Source organism: Marmota marmota, unplaced genomic scaffold, assembly GCF_001458135.2.
Source record: "Marmota marmota marmota unplaced genomic scaffold, marMar, whole genome shotgun sequence".
Lineage (NCBI taxonomy): Eukaryota > Metazoa > Chordata > Mammalia > Rodentia > Sciuridae > Marmota > Marmota marmota.
Window position 1 is genome coordinate 13,304,466 of NW_026000101.1, and position 13,433 is coordinate 13,317,898.

The following is a 13,433-nucleotide window of genomic DNA, read 5'->3' on the forward strand; positions in this document are numbered from 1 at the left end:
CGCACCGCCCCTTCCCGGCGGCAGCCAATGCTGCACCCCCACCTGAATGGGCCCCCACGTGGGCGGACTTGTGCTTCCTTCTCCCGCTGGGGTGCGTAATTAGGGTGGTCGCGAAGAAGACCTAGCTTTGCTCTCCTCAATCGCAAAGCGCTGAAGATTTTACTGCCCTTATCTCATCTGCTCTTTACACTATTCATTTAAGAGGGTCGTCCGGATTGTCAACTCCATTTTACAGATGAGGAGGACACTTGAGGCGCAGTGAGGCTGTCTCGCTGACTCCCGCAGGGCCAGCCCAATACCATACTGTTTTGGGGCCCTGGAAATAAACCCCTCGAAGGGCTCCTATTTGTCCAAAGCTGTGTATCTTATCCTTCACTTAACGGGACACCTCCAAGAAACTGATCAAAGGAGCAAATTATACCTTCAGAAAAACACATAAATTGCACACACACACCCAGGGCATTCATTAGTGATAAGTACCCCAGGTCTTGGCTGAAAGTTTTTTGGGGGGAGGGAAAGAGGGAGCTCCAAGGGTGCTGGAATAACCAGGCCACGACTGGGATGAGGGATGCGACTTCCTCTTAGGGGCAAAATAAAAGAATGAGGCTAGATTAAACACTGCAGCATTTACCTCCCATCCCCAGGTAAGGAGGGAAGCCAGGCTTTGCTACTCTAAGCCTTGATACATGCTGTTTCCTCTGCTTGAAATGCCCTTCCCACTGAGCCATGCACGACCAGCCTTTTAGGCAAACATATTTCTAGAGTACATCATCCCCTTGTGTTAGTCAGGGTTCTGCTGGAGAAACACAACCAGTGGGAGGTATATTAAGAGATTAATTACAAGGAACCACACAACTGTGGGGGGTTGGTTAGGCGAATCTGAAATCCACCCGCAGGTCCTCAGCAAGGACAGACAGAACTCGAGCATCAGCTGAGACTGCAGTCCACACGCAGATTTTTTTTTTCCAGGTCAGCCTGTCTTCTGCTCTTAGGTTTTCCAGCAGAGTGAGTCAGGCCCATCCAGATAATCTCCATCAGTTAAAGTCAACTGATTACAGATGTTAATCACATCCACAGAATACCTTCACTGCAACGCACAGATGAAGTTTGATTGAATAGTTGGGGTTAGAGCCTATACAAGTTGACATCTCTTGTTTCCTACCGCTGTCATAACATACATAAATGATTCCTTAAAACAGCAGAAATCTGCTCTCCTGCGGTTCTGGAAACTGGATATCTGAGCTTGAGATGTCACCAGGGCACTACTTCCTTGAAGGCCTCAGGGGAGAGCTGTTCAATAGCTTTCTCAGTTTCTGGTGCTGCCAGCAAGGCTTAGCATTCCTTGGCTGTGGCTCCACAGGCCCAGTCTCTGCCTCCACAGTGACACAGCTTTCTTCCAGGGCATTTCTGTCTGGGTATCTGTAAGGAGCATCTGCCACAGACATGCTGGGACATGCTAAGACTCACTAAGTTGCCAGCCATAAGGAACAGCAGCCATTGAACTGCTTAGTCATGTGGTGTTTGCAATTGATGAGGAGCTGCAAGAGGCACTAGCCATAGTGGTGTCAAGTGGGACTCCTGAGTACAATAGTCCCTTTACCCTGATGCTTAGCAATGACTGGTTACAATTGATAAGAAGCACAGCTCTATGGACATGTGCAAAGAACATGCATGCCCAGTTGCAATTACATCACCTCACTGGACATAACCAATAGACATTGACTTTCACTAGGTGTAACCAGTCACCAGCGTATACCACCAACTTGGAAGTGTATTTAAATTGCTGGTCCTGCCACATTGAAGAGTTTTTGCTCCAAGGACATCCAAGAGACTGGCCACCTTGCTGTTCTGCCCTGGACTGACTCCACCATTCCCTGACATCCAGCCATCAGCTGGAGAGAACCACCAGACAAGGACACCGTGTGCTCTTTGGCTAAGAGAAGTCACATGGCATCAGAGATATTTTGGGGCTCGTGGTTGCCCTAGGATTGTGTGATTTGCTTATAGTGTTTAATTAGTGTGCACTGAATACTAGTTGGGGTGCTCCCGCACACCCAACACTTTTTGCATTAATCATTTATATTTGATGATTGATGTGATCGAATATATGTTTGCATTTAAAGACAATCCACCTTCAAGTAATTATTAATAGCGCTGCTCACAACAGTGTCCCTTTTACTCTTCTAGAAGAGTCATATTGGATGAGGGCCTACTCTGAGGACCTCATTTTAACTTGATTCTATCTGGAAAGACTCTAATTCCAAATAAGGTCACATTCATAGTTACTGGAAATTAGGACTTCAAAATGTCATGGGGGGTGGGCACAATTCAGCCCTCACTACCATCACGCTTCGTTAAGGCATTTGATACATTGAACAGTGTTGAATCCACACCCTGCCCTCATAAGCAGAATGAATGAAAAGATTTAGAATATGAGCTTCGAGATCCCAGAGCTTGGTACAGAGTCACAGTGGGTGCCCTTATTTTACTTAATTAATGGCCCCAAAGTGTAAGGTGACAATTGGGATAGTCAATGAGATGCTGTAAAGTGCTTCCTTTAAGTAAGGACTGCCTGCTGTCTCACCCCTGACCTCCTTAGGTGTGGGTCGGAGTTCACTGGGAGTATCTGAGGAAGGGCACAGCCTGGTGAAGTGTAGGGTCTGGCTACTCCCCAAAGACAACAAACACAATTCCCCAAGGAGCCTGGTTATCTAGTCATTATCTAATCAGGGAGTTTTCAAGATCTCTGAAGAAGCCCAGGGGACCATCCCACAAACAAAAAGTAAGCTGACTGGGTGGGGCTCCAGTTTCCCTCCCTGAAGCCAGAGCATTAGTATGTTTATCTGGAACTTTGAGCTTCCTTATAGACTGCATATCCTCCTCCCTGGGAACGGGTACAAGGAACTGGTGATTTAAAAAAAAAAAAAAAGTGTTGTCCAAAGCCATGGCTTGAGGGTAGAAGAACAGGAAATAGCAAGGAGTAAAAAGATATGACAGAAGGCTGGGATTGTGGCTCATCGGTAGAGCACTTGCCTAGCACAGGCGGGACCTGGGTTCGATTCTCAGCACCACATACAAATAAAGGCATTGTGTTGTGTCCATCTACAAAAAAAAAAAAAAGATTCTCTCTTTAAAAAAAAAAAAGATATGACAGAAACTGCCAAATATCTGCCAATATCCTTTCTCTTCTTTCTTAACAGTACAACCCATCCTCCCTTCCTTACTTCAGTCCATCCTTCCTTCTTTCCTTCCTTTCTTTCTCCTTCATGACAGGGTCTCACTATGTTGCCCAGGATGACCTCAAACTCCTGGGCTCAAGAGATCCTCCCACCTTGGCCTCCCAAGTATCTGGCACTGCAGGTATACGCCACCACACCCACTTAGAAGTTTTAATTTTTTAATTTGTTTCTCTTGGTAGAATAAAGACTAGATTTCCCAGCTTCTCTAGCAGCCAGGAATGGCCATGTGACTAAATGTGCCACTGATGGGCCACTAGTGGTGGTGTCAAGTGGGACTCCTGAGTACAGTAGTCCCTTTACCCTGATTCATTGTCTGTTTTGGTTCCTGCAGTCTCGATTACCCATTGTCAACCACCGTCTAAAAATATTACATGAAAGATTCCAGAAATAAACAAACTCATAAATTTCAAGTTGCATGTCCTCTGAGTAGCATGGTGAAATCCCCCACTGCCCCAATCTGTTCTGCCTGGAACATGAATCATCTTTTTGTCCAAAGTGTCCATGCCGTATATATCACCTGTCACCTAGTAACCTAACCCTCTTGGTTATCACACCAACTGTTGAGATTTCACAGTGCTAGTGTTCTAGGAAGCCTTATTTTACTTAATAATGGCCCCAAAGTGTAAGGTGACAATCAATGAGATGCTGTAAAGTGCTTCCTTTAAGTAAACACGTGAAAGTTCTCAACTGAATCAGGAAAGATAAGAAACCATGTGCTAAGGTTACTAAGACCTGCAGTACAATAAGATATTTGGGAAGAGAGATGACTCATAACTTTTATTATAGTATATCGCAATAATTTTCTTAATTTACTATTATTCATTGCTAATCTCTTGATCTATTTATAAATTTAACTTATAAGTTAAACTTTATCACAGATAAAATACAGTATATATAATGTTCAGTACTGTCCGAGATTTCAGGCATCCACTGGGGGGTCTTTGACTATATCCCCTGCCAATAATGCAAGGGGTGGAAGCCTATGATAGTGTCTTTAAAGGACACTTCTTTATCCTTTCTTTTCCTGGCCAGATAGTGGATTTGAAGACTTGGATCAAGAAGTAAAAGTCACCCACTGAGAGAATGGTGAAATAGATACTTAACCCTGTGGACCCTGGACCAGTCCTGACTCTCCTTTCCTGCTGCATTTATATGAAAGAGACGTAAATGTCTATTCATTTAAGTCACCGTCTTTGTGTTTTCCATCCTATGTAGCCAGTTTGAATCCTGACTCATACAAAGGACTAATTGCAAGAGAAGTACCCCCAGACCTGGCTCTGATAGTGGGGCAATTGTGAAACTAAGCTGCAAATTCTTTAATCCTTCCTCTTTGGAATAGGCAAGCCTCTAACTATTCAATCGGTAGACTGTGGTAGACCAAGACTCTGAGACACCTGAAGCCACTCCCACTTTGCCTAACCTTCAGGTAATCTCAACTGTGGCCCCAGGCAGCATGGAACAGAGAAGAAAGATGCCCTATTCAAATCCCTGGCCCACAGAGTCCAAAGGCAGAAGACAGTGGTTGTTTTACAGCATGATGCCTTGGGATGGTTTGTTACGCAGCAAAGGGAACTGGAACAAAGGAAGTATTTTCTCCCGTCAGGAAATACTGAGCATCTACTGTGCTCTCAGCGCCATGCCGCAGGACCAGGCATGCTCTAAGAAGCAAGTGTCAAAGAGAAACAAAGTCAGATGCTAGTTAAAGTGTGAAGGACAGATTTAGTCAATAGTATACTATTGCGGCAGGGTGGAGGGTCAGGGTGCACTGACCCCAGCTTTGTTTGTGGGGAGGTGGCTGAGTGTTTCAAAAGGGGCTGAAGGAAAAGACGGGGAGAACAGGGACCCAGCAGAGTCAGGGAAGTGAATAATTACAAAGGCTTGGTCTGTGCGCATGCTAATTAGGTCAGCTGTGTCTGTTAGCTGACATCATCAAAGTCAAGATTCCATTCTCCCAGAGCTGGGAGGGAGAGGCCCATCCCCTCTGATGATTCCTTTTAAATGAATGGCTTCCAGGTCCTTGTGCGAAATGTAAGAAGTACATAGTCATCTCAAAGAAATAGAGGGAGGGTTCACAGTCAGAAGCCCTTTTTAGACTATGCTCTAAGAAAGGGAAGCCAAAGGCCTGGGGTCAGTCTGGCTACCACAGTGCACTCTTCAGGGACCCCTGTGCTCTGTGGATGCTTCAGGGATCTCAGGTCACCTTATAGATAGCACCCTTGTGCTATTAGAAACTATGCTGGTGTTTGCTTAAGTCTGGACATGAGCGAATGTTAGAGGCTGCAGTTGAGAAGAGAGCTCAGAAGAGCCTGGCTAAAGTTAGGTCAAGGCAAGAATCCTGGACACAAGATCTGTTTTTGACACCGTGGTGCTGAGCCTAATGGAGTAATCACACATCAAAAAGATAACTTCCTAGCGTTGTAATGGGTGAAGAATTACAAGGTGTTGAAAGGGTTTATTGTCTAGTTGATGGGTTTAGGGAAACTGAGAAAGCCCTGCAGGCTCCAATAGCCTCCTAGAGCTGAGATGATATCTTGGGTTAGTCTGGAACTCCCTCTGCTGGGGCTTCCTGGGGAGAACTGGTGAAGGCTGTATTTTCTGTTTGTTTTACCAGGGGGAGGCGGGTCCAAACCTTTGAATCCATTCTTCTCAAGAGGATCACAAGCCAAAAAAGTTCCAGAAACACAACTCTGGCCCAGTTTCCTAGTTTTACAGATGGGGAGTTTGAGATACAGGGTGGGGAAGGGCCTCTGGCAACTTGGTGGCTCAGGTGGAGGTCAGAGACAGCCTGCAGACCTCTTTACTCCAGAGACACCCCCCCAGCCCCCGGCTCTGGAGGGGTGTGGGGCTTGGGTGAGCCATGGGGAGAAGGACAACCCTGTGCTGCTATCAGTCTCCTGTGACGTGGTTCCACCACAGTGCCCAGGGGCCTGCCTACTTCTTCCCAGGTGGTGCTAGAAGGCAGGTGTGCTGCAAAAGGCCTGGATCTGTGCCCCTGACCTCTGTTCAGACACCCAACACATTTAAGATCTGTGGTCAGATTAGAAAACAGACAAAGATTACAATTCATGAGGATGCCAAGTTGAAATGCTTCCCCATAGAGGCTCCTGGCAGAGAAAAGAACAATGGAATTAGGTCTTACAAGACATAGGTTAAAGCCCCAAGTAATAGATACGTGCTGTTTGTTATTGAGCACCATTGGGTGTTGCAAATTGCTAGACTCATCTCACCCTAATGTCAACTTTGCAAGGAATACAGGCTCGGAGACATGAAGTGAAAGAAAGAAAAAGAAACAGGGAGGGAGAGAAATCCAGCAATAAAAGTATCAGATAAAAGAAATCAGAGGCCACTATGGAAATGATTTATACATTTGACTATTAAAATGTTTTTCATTCTATAAGGCTTCGAAAATAATACAAAGTCAAAAGGCAAATCAGAAAAAGATATTTGCAGATAACATTTACCCAGCATGTGAATCACTACAGAAATGAAAAGAACAAACAGAAATAAAAATGGCCAAAGGATTTAAATAGATTGTTCCTCTCCAAATGGATATAAACAGTTATAAAAGTATGAAAATATGCTTAAGCTCCCTGCTTAAAACGTATGCAAATTAAACTTCTTCTGCAATCTTTCTTCATCTATCAGATTGGCAAAGACTTAAGAGGCTATTAATTCCGGTATTGGCTAGGAGGTAAATAAACATACTCTCATACTCTCTCAGTGGAAATGTAAACTGACATAACCTTTTGGAAAGCAATTAGGCACCATTTACTAGAAATGTTAATGTTAATATCCTTTTTTTATTATTGGTTGTTCAAAACATTACAAAGCTCTTGACATATCATATTTCATACATTTGATTCAAGTGGGTTATGAACTCCCATTTTTACCCCGTATACAGATTGCAGAATCACATCAGTTACACATCCACGTTTTTACATATTGCCATACTAGTGACTGTAATGTTAATATCCTTTTGATTCTGCAATTCCACAACTAGGAAATTATCCAACAAAAATAGACTCACAAGTGCTCAAGAGATACACACAAGGAAGTTTTATTGGAGTATTGTATATAAAAGCTAATAATTGGAGCTGGATGCAGTGGCACATGTGTCCAGCAATCCCAGCTACTCAGGAGGCTGAGGCAAGATGACTGCAAGTTCCAGGGCAGCCAGAACAACTTGCAAGATGCTATCTCAAAATAAAGGAATAAAAATTCCCAGTATGGAAAAAAAAAAAAGAAAGAAAGAAAAAAGAAAGCCAGCAGTTGGAAACAACCTAAATGTCCAACATTAGGAATTATAAAGCATTGCACATCCATACCATAACATATAACACAGTGACGTTAACAAGCATGGCCTATGGCAAGGTGTTAACATACAAATGTGTTTAAGACACAGTAAATACGGAAAAGCAAGTTGGAACTCAATGGATGGTATGATCCCACTTTCGCAAAAGGTAATATCTAAAGGAATATTTGTGGAACCATTAATTGTATTATATTTATTTCTGAAGAATGAGATTCTGTGGTCCTTTCATGTTCATTCAATTTCTTTACTTTTTCACCAATTTTTTTATTGATCACCTACTATTTGGTGGACAGTGTGCTGGATTGTGGGAAGGCAGTGGTGACCAGCACCCAAAAGCATTCATCGCAAGGAGCTTGCATTCTATATTTGTACAACATCAGAATTCTTTGCAACATCATTACCTTATTAGAAAAGAAAGGAATTTGAAAGTAAATATTCTTTAGAGATTATTTATTTCTGAGCCTTCTTGACCTCCTTCAGTCTGGTCAAGGAGTTGACCACCTGTTCCATCTTTCCAATCTGTTTCTTCTCTTTCTTACCTAGACCATTTTTTTTCTGCCCCAGTATGTCCCAGTCTTGCTTGAGGCTGTCAATGACATATTCCAAACTGAGATACCTTCCTTCAAATTAATGACAAGAGCTCACAGAACACACTGTTCTGCAGTTATATGGGATCCCTTGGGAGCCAGGGGCTGTGTTCCTGTCATTCAACGCACACAATGCTTGGGACAGAAAAGGTGGTTGGTTCGTGTTGGCTGAATGGCAACTGGGTGCAGTGACAGAGAGCTTTCAGCTCCTATGCCTTCGGGTCCTTGGGGGAATCCTCTGGTTTCTTCCAGTCAGTGACAAGCACAGATAGAGGTACATGCATGCATGTGGTCTTTTCTGCCTAATGCAGGACACCTTGGCAGGCAACCTTTGTTTGAGACCTCCGCATGGAGCTGGGCAGCTGAGACTGTTCCAGAACTGCCCTGCCGTCTACAGCTCCTTGCCGTCTCCTTTCTCAGGCATTAGCCCTGCATTGTGGTCTGAAGCTTCCCTTCCCTTCTTCACCTGCCCTCTTTATCCTTTGCCGCTGTCAGAAATCAGAAGTCATTTTGACTTCTGCGGGCATTTTCCCCAGAAAACAAACAAGCCAGCAAACACCCAGGCATCTTATTCTCAGGGAACACAAACCAACATAGAGATCAATGGGGGAAAATGCTGGAAGAGAGTTCAGAAGGAATTAAAACTATAGAGACAGTGACACAGAGATGCCTGTCCAAATATGCAGCATCCCACTTTGCCAATGTTAATGTGAGCCTGAATTACCTCGGGTAGTGCTAAAATGCAAATTGTGGTCCAGTGAGACTGGGATGGGACCGAGGTGCTATTCTTCTAACAGGTCTCCCAGGAGGTACCAGAGCTGCTGGCCCAAGGACCACACACCAAGCAGTGAGTTGCTGCATATCTTCCACAGCCTTTTCTGTGTCTTCCAGCCTTGGGAGGCTGATCCCAGGAGCCACTTCAGCAGGCTCCCAAACTCTGGCTTCCCATTGGGTTTCCTATGAGGAGCACTGGCAGGAGATCAGAGGGCAGGAGGAAAGCATTGAGGTGTTTGCTCCTTTGGGGAGGGCTTCCTACTGAGTTGCTGTGGCTTGGCCGGTGTCCCTCTACCAATCGCCACCACGGTTCCTATCAGGTAGCCTGAGGAGGTTTTCTCTTTTGGAATTCCAGACCTGTCCCTTCAGGCCTGGGATGGTAATTGCTCCCTATCTCTACCATCCGGGGAGCACTGAGCCATCCCTGTGGCTCTGAATAAACCTGTCCATACTTCTGTAAATGTCCCTTTAGTTCCTTAGTTCCTCAGCTAAGTGTGCTAGCCATCCCTGGTTAGGACTCTGACTGTGCTGTTCAGTGCAAGATTTCTTCATAACAGTAGAATACTGGAAACAAGCCAACTGGGCACCACTTAAAAGATGATTAAATAAATTATGGTACATCCTCTGAATGGTTTTTCAAGCACCCATTGAAAAGGATGCAGCCAATCGACATTCACCTACATGGAATGATGCCCAAGACACTTGCTAAATGGAAAAAAAAAAGCAAAGCAAGCAAGATTCAGAACAGCATGTATCATTTGAACCCATAACCCATCCATTTTTTTTTCTTTTTCTTCTTCTTCTTTTTTTTTTTTTTTTTTTGGTACCAAGGATAGAACTCAGGGGCACTTAACCACTGAGCCACATTCCCAGCCCTTTTTGTATTTCATTTAAAGAGACAGGGTCTCATTGAATTGTTTGGGGTCTCCCTAGATTGCTGAAGTTGTCTTTGAACTTGCAATTCTCCTGCATCAGCCTCCCAAGCTGCTGGGATTACATGTGTGCACCACCACATCTAGTTGAACCCATTCATTTTTTAAAAAAAGTAAATACGAACCCATTCATTTGAAAAAGGAAATTATGCATTTGTTAAGCTTTGGATTGCAAATGGTCTGTGATGATAACCCTGCTCAAAATAAACCTAGCCAAAAAGAATGGGGATGAGAGGTTTCTGCCTTGGTCTCTTCCTGTCACTCTGATCTGCTTTCCTTTGTGATGGCCTCACTCCCAGGTGGTGGCAGAGCACATTTGGTTTAGAAGACCCCCACTTCAGACAGCTGACAACCTCACCAGATAGGGCCTTGTTCCCAGTTGCTTCAGCAAAACCCCTGGGCTCACACCAATCAGAATGGACTTGAACACTCGCTAACCACTGATCCACAGGGACAGAGGCAGTCTCCCCAAGAGAAAAAGCATGTCTACAAGGAAAAGACTGCAGAAGACTTTTGTTGTACTTTTTGGCTGCCAAACATCTGAACCCCTTTCCTACACCGAGGAGTGCCCCACCTTCTGGGGCGGAACTCCCTCCCACTCTTCTAGATTCTCAAAATGCCAAAGTGGCTTTCCTAGATTCCCTTTGGGTCACGTGCCATGACCCAGGCTGGGCCAATCAGACACTCCCACCTCAAGTTCTGAATCTGAAGCCACTTATACTCAAAAAGTCCTGAGCTGACTCCATCCTGGTATAGGCTGCTGCTGTGGCATGGTTAGGGGTATGGTTCCTGACGTTTGGCCTCCAAAAATGTCTTCATGGGATCTGCGAACTGTGAAGTAATTTTGTATTAAATCCTCTTTCTGCTTAAATGATCCAGACCACTGATTTCTGCTGTTTGCAATAGAGATGCTGGATTAATGCTTACATTCTTGTGTGCATGTTCGCATATACATGACACTTTTTGGAGATAAAATGCATGTGACTACTGGTTATCTATGGGGAGTAAGACTGGGAGAGTGGGGGAGGTGGGAAAGGGGCTTTTATTTTTGCCTTGTGCCTCTTTGCATAGTTTTTGGAATTTGAATTTTTACATTATTTTTATAAATGATACAACCAATTAGTAAAAATAAAAGTCATTTGAATAAAAAGAATAAGACAGGTATAATACTTGGGATTTTCATTGAAACAAATGACTTTCTTAGACCTTCCAAAGGAAGCTGTCCTCACTCTGATTGTGATGAGCGAGGCCAAATCTGGAAGGGGGTGAGATGTACCAACTGAGCCCCAGTGGTGAGCATGGACCCTGCAACTTGCCTGCTCAAACGCTTCCCATGGCTCCCCATTGCTCTCAGAATAAACCCCACAATCTTCACCCTGCTGCCAAAGACCTTTGCAATCTAAACCCTGGGGACTTTCTTTATCTTTACATTTTACCTAGAAGAACTTTTCTTTTAGCCCTGCCAACCCAGATCCTCGGGGCATTTGTATCTTCTCTGATCTGACAAAGGCATGACTTACTCCTTCCTTCCATCAAGGTTTGTGCTGTTTTAATTCTATATAGATGAGACTTAGTCACAAACAGTCATGCATTGAGCACCTACCGTATGACCTTTTGTTAGGCTTCTGGAGCCAAAATTCACAGTCTATGGAAATTAATGACCCCATCCTAATAGAACGTTAGTGTCAGTGCCACAGCAGGTGGCATGAGGTATGCTATCTGTGGGCAGGGCCACTCTTCTCACAGCATCTTTCTTTTCCTCTGCCTGGATGGCTCCTTCCCCAAATGTCACCGTGCTTGCTTTCTCAGTTCCTTCTGGTCTCTGCAAATGTTCCTTTTTCAATGAAACCTTTGCCCACTGATTATGAAATAATATCCTTCTCTCTCTGCTAACTACCTGGATGTATGTTCTACTGTTCCAATAGCACTCAGTCACCATCCACCACTCAAGTAATTTATTGGGTTCTGTATTTACATTCTCTTTCCACTGTTAGCTCCAGGAAGGCAGATATCTTATCTTGTCTATATGTCCTTCCAGCTTGTAGAACTGTGCCTGGCACTAGCTGGCACTCAATAAATATTTGTGGAGAATGGAAAGGGAACTGGACCAGATATTGGAAGACAGAAATCCTGCAAAGTCTCCCTCAGAAGAGCTGCATTGCCTAAAGTAAGGCACAACCTCTTTAGGCCTCAGTCGAGTCCTCCGTAAATTCAGAAGATCCAGTAAGGATCAGTGTGTCTGCCTTTAGCATGCATCATAAGCAGCTCAGAGCTTGCTAAAACACAGGTGGCTGGCCCTACTCCGAGTTTCTGACTAAGTAGGTCTGAGATGTGGCCAGGAAATCTGTATTTGTAAAAATTTCTCAGTTGGTCCGGGTATTGGTTTGTGGGCCACATGTCAAGGACCATGAATAAGGAGACAAAAAGTAGAAGAGGCATTTGTATCCCCTTTCAGGTGACAAACCAACACCTGGAAGTACACAGTGGGAGCACAGAGGCACCCTCCTTAATCCAATCAACAACTTTTGTAGGGACAGATGAGGCAAGGCGCCCGAGGAGGACAGCAGGAAACAGTTTTATTTGGCTGCAGCCAGGTTCAGAGGGCACAGTTTTTGCTGTAATCAATCAAAGCCCTGAACCCCGAGTTCAGGTAGTTTCAGATTTTTATACCCAGCATGTAAGGGGTGGGGCTCAGAAGTTCACATAAAAGCAGCTCCCCCCCACCCCTGTTCTGGGCAAGTTAACCCTTCAAGGACAATACATGAGAAGGGGAGAGCTTCTTCTCTCCCTTCTTTCCTCCCTCTGCCATCTGTTACCATGGAGCCCAATTGGTAACTTCTCTTATTTTAGAGATGTAACATCTCTGTGAAGCTCTAACTCAAGGCCAGAGGCCTTGTTAAAGGATTTTTTTTGTTGTTTTTTTAATCACATTTTGCATTTGCAAACAGCTTCTACAAACTACTATACTGGATACATGTTTGTGAAAAACAAGTAAAGGGCCTTCAGCACCTGGAGTGCCGATTTCTTCCCGGCCAGTGGCCAAGTAAAATAGAGCAACAGGAAAATAGGAAGTTTAACTACATTGAACTTTTTTTTTTTTTTTTTCTGTAGAAACTCTTTTGCTTATAGTCTGAGAAGCTTGGGTTTTTTTTTTTTTTTTTTTTTTTTGTGGAGGAATGTGTGCCACTACACAGCTGTTGGAGAAGCACCCATTAAGAGGAGGGCGCAGGGCATCAGCTGGGCAAGCGGGCCTTGTCCAGGCCGGTTCAACTATGGACCTAGCCTGGCCTGGTGGCCCCGCGGGGAAGGCTGGACAGCCGCTCAAAAACCCTCACGCAGCCTTAAGTCTCCAGAACCGCGGGAGAGGGTCACAAGCGGGCGCTGAAAAGTCAAGGGCCAACCCACCGGGGAGGCGGACGCTGCTCTGGGCTTCCCGGAACCCGGGGTTCCCGCCTCCGCCGCCCGGGTGGTGTACGCGCGGCCACAGCCGCGGCCTCGGCCCAGCGCGCGCCCGGCTCAGTGGGCGCGGGCGGCGGCGGAAGGGGGCGCGGGCGCGGCGCCGGGGGCGGAGCCGGAGGAGCGCACAGAC

General features: G+C 45.0%; 1 protein-coding gene across 1 annotated transcript in view; it reads left to right on the plus strand.

The window, feature by feature from the left end:
* The first annotated feature begins 7,595 nt into the window (after positions 1-7,595).
* Anks6 (ankyrin repeat and sterile alpha motif domain containing 6) overlaps positions 7,596-13,433 on the plus strand; it is a 52,875-nt gene continuing 47,037 nt past the window's right edge. Inside the window, exon 1 of the mRNA XM_048783112.1 lies at positions 7,596-7,610. Within this exon, the coding sequence (XP_048639069.1) occupies positions 7,596-7,610 (15 nt within the window). The remainder of the gene's footprint in view (positions 7,611-13,433) is intronic.